Source organism: Populus euphratica, unplaced genomic scaffold (assembly GCF_000495115.2).
Source record: "Populus euphratica unplaced genomic scaffold, PopEup_1.0 scaffold2731.1, whole genome shotgun sequence".
Classification (NCBI taxonomy): domain Eukaryota; kingdom Viridiplantae; phylum Streptophyta; class Magnoliopsida; order Malpighiales; family Salicaceae; genus Populus; species Populus euphratica.
The window spans coordinates 1,722-5,268 of record NW_011502559.1 but is presented as its reverse complement, the minus strand read 5'-3'; the positions used below and the strand labels follow the sequence as shown (position 1 = coordinate 5,268).

At 34.8% G+C, this 3,547-nt stretch overlaps 1 protein-coding gene across 1 annotated transcript; it reads right to left on the bottom strand.

Moving 5' to 3' along the window:
* Positions 1–238: 238 nt before the first annotated feature.
* On the bottom strand, positions 239–2,236 carry LOC105119285 (xyloglucan galactosyltransferase KATAMARI1 homolog). The gene has a single exon (XM_011017409.1). It carries the CDS (start codon positions 2,066–2,068, stop codon positions 530–532), a length of 1,539 nt encoding a protein of 512 aa, XP_011015711.1. The 5' UTR covers positions 2,069–2,236; the 3' UTR covers positions 239–529.
* Positions 2,237–3,547: the final 1,311 nt, after the last annotated feature.

Genomic DNA, 3,547 nt, shown 5'->3' with positions numbered 1-3,547 from the left:
TATAAAAAGATTATTTTGCTTGAGTAATGCTAATTAAAACTTGTGAAAAAATTATTTTACCCTTCAATTTATGTTTTATTGGCCTGGAAAAACATTACTGTACTGTAGCAATATACAATGCAATTAATCTTCTTTATACCCAGCTAGCTACCTAGCTTTATAGCTAGCCATGTACAGCCACCAAAAAGAACATAGGATCCCCTTACTGCCACCACCAAAGTGGTGGTCCTGCCTAATCTATCCGATGAAGGCTTCAGTTTCACTAGATAATAAATTTTACTGCCCAATTACACAACATTTATTTCTGAAAATTCCTGGTCCTCAAGACTCCAAAGAATTACAAATGTAGTAAGCAACATTATTGTGAAGAATACATACAAAAAAGAACTGTAAGAATGAACTTGTAGTAATTGTTTCCCTATAAATTTTCTTGTAACAAATCTCTCCTGGATAAACTTGGGTACGTGATCATCTTCCCAAATTGAATCCCAGGTACCCAAATCACCATCATTTCTTAATTTCCTCCCAACTACCACCTGTAGCCAGGTTGCTCTTGCTCTTTGAACCTCCTCAAAACCCCATCAATGGCAACGTCAAAAGCATCCTTTATAGTCTCTAAACCTTCATCGGGTCTAGCATACAAAAACTTTGGTATATATTCAATAACTCTCTCCCTCATTCTCCTAATCTCATCCTCACTGTACCTCTCAAGCACTTTCCGAATAGAAGTAGTCCCATTTTTCACTTCATTTCGATCTATAAACACCGAATAGCTATCTGGCTCAGCCGGCAAAAACCACTCATACTGATCATAAGCAGTTCTTTTCCAGAACAAAACTGGGATCGAACCAGCAATCATACAATCAAAAATCGACCTTCTTGTAAAACTATCACCCCTGGGCTGCAAACAGAAAACAGAATCCAAGAACGTTTCAAGAATTATCGAAGTTCCATTAGAACATTTAGAACCAGCACAATCCACAACTCGGCATGAATCAGACTCGTTCCTACAATGATTCAACAGCAGCCCTCGAAAATCATCCTTGATTTTGCTACGTTTAGCACCAGCAAAACAGAAAAGACTCTTCCTGTTACGATTTCGGACAAAATCCTGCCATTCGACAACATCATTGTCTGATCGAGGGTGGAATCCCGTAGGATAAGGAACACCAACATCAAAATAATCCCAGGGATTTCGCTCGATCAAAAGACGAGTAATGTTTCGCATACCTGGCTTGTGAATGCAACTCGAACCCCATTCCTCGTCCCTGGACCGTCTAAAATCCCAGGATATCCTTCCCATCGTCAAGAAATGATCCCATCCACCATTTCTTGTGAAATACGGCTGGTCTTGAACCCACTTGAGCATCATTTCGCAGTGAAAATCACGTTCTTCAGCGGATGAGTTCTTGAGCCATAGAAATTTCCCGACAGCGAGTCCAACGTAGAATGGAATGTAAAAGGCTGTCGCATTGTTGGGGTCTTGAGTTCTACATTTATGATTCAAAATTCTGTTGTGGAAAAGAACTTCAGTGACAAACTGATCAGTCCAGTACCAAGCAGCAGCAAGATTTTCCGGTACAACGCTGGAAATTCCAGCGGCCACAGGGCCAAATCCGTCATTCGACAACGCGGCACAGCTCGAACTCCAAGGGTTCAATTCATCACAGTTGTTAACCAATTCGTGGTTCAAAGCACTCGGAAGATCGTAGACAAAGATTTCACCAAACTCGCAGGATGTCTCCCCTTTCACTGTGCTGGCGGGGAAGGAGGCGGTGGTGGTGGTGAGGGTTGGAGTGAGGTGGTGGGCAGTGACGGGAGCCGGGAAGTGGTGGAGGCGATGGTGGAAAGAACGAGGAACGGAGCGGAGAGCGAGGAGGAGGAGGATTTGAATGAAGAAGATGGAAAGGAAAAGGCATAACCGAGGTTGGTTTATGGAAGGGTAATGAGCAGCAAGAAACGCTTGAGGTGACTTGAAAGAGTCTTTCCTTCGGACATCAAGTGGAGTTTTTGATTTCTTGATTTGGGATTCAGGTGAAGATGAAGGGTTTGAGAGTGGAAACATCATCAGAATTTTACTTTCCCGGCTGCTGGTGGTGGCGAGAGATGAAAGAGCGTGTCGAGTGGAGTTGTGTTCTTGATGTTTGTGATGTCTCTTAAAGAGAGAGGGGGTTGTGGTGATGGGCACAAGTAAGGTAGGATCTCTGGTTAAAGAAGGTACCGGACGGTCCGCTGAGTAAATTCACCATATTTGCAAAAACGAATCTAGCGATTTAAATAGTTTTTGTTAGAAAATAAATAAACAAAATCCGTTAATTGATTATTGTTATTATGTTAATCATTTTAATATTTAGGACGCGTTTATGAAGTGTTTATAAATAAGAAAAAAATATATATCTCTTTATCTTTCCATCTTTGTTTTTTTAATATTTTATTTTTATCTTTACAATAAAATATATTCATATTTTTTTTTACATTTAGTAATTTATAGATTTTTTTTCTTTAATTACATCTTTTACATGCTTATTTATTAAGGTATTTTTTAAAGCCATGATATAGGATAGATATTTATTTTTTTATTATATAATTAAAATAAAAGTATTATTAAACATATTAAATTTATAATTTAAATTATAAATTTAATTAATTAAGTCAAGTTGATAAAAATTAATTCACTGCATCATTATCATTAACTTCATTTGTTTTAAGTCAAGCAACTTTTTACATGGGCATATTTAATTTATATTTTAATAACAAAGTATAATTTTTTTTGAACTTAGAGAGTATTAAAAAGATGTATTAAAATTTTTATTTTTAAAAATTAAAAAATAAAAAATAAATTGATGTGTTCTTTTTTTTCTTGTTGTTGTTTTTTTTCTTTCTAGAAAATATGTGGTTCAAAAGCATGTGAAAATATAATTAGAAAAAAACTAAGAGAGAAGGAAAAGCTTATATAGCGCAAAACTCACATTACTATTTATTGGAATAGTATTTTGACGATATGCCCTATAATTAAGAACCATGGTTAGATTTTTTTTTTTAGATGATCTAGTAAAAAAAGAGAAAAAGAAAAGGAGGGAATTTATGTAGAAAATTTACCTCGGGAATAAGAAAGATTAAGAAAATTAATGTAGCAACTTTTAATGGATTAAAAGAATTAATAAATAAATAAATAAATAACATGAGGATGTTGAGCATTTATAAAAAAGGTAAAATAGGAATAAAAAAGAAAGAAAAGAAAATTTTATTCTTCCTCTTCATTGGTGGCCGACTGCTGCTAGAGAGAGAGGAAAAGGATTTCGAAATTTTTTTAATTGTTTCTCTTGAAATTGAATGAATTTCATCATAAATCAAGGGAAAATTTTGAGATGAGAAATTTGAGGTTCCAAGAAGTTTTAAACTAAATAATGTCAAATTTATGAAATAAATTCTAGTTTTATGTATGAAATTAAATTTGTCTGGTTAGAGTTCCTGAAGAGTAATCTGAAAAAATTATTATATTGTTATGAATTTTCAAACTGTAATGTATATGTTTAATTAATTCAGG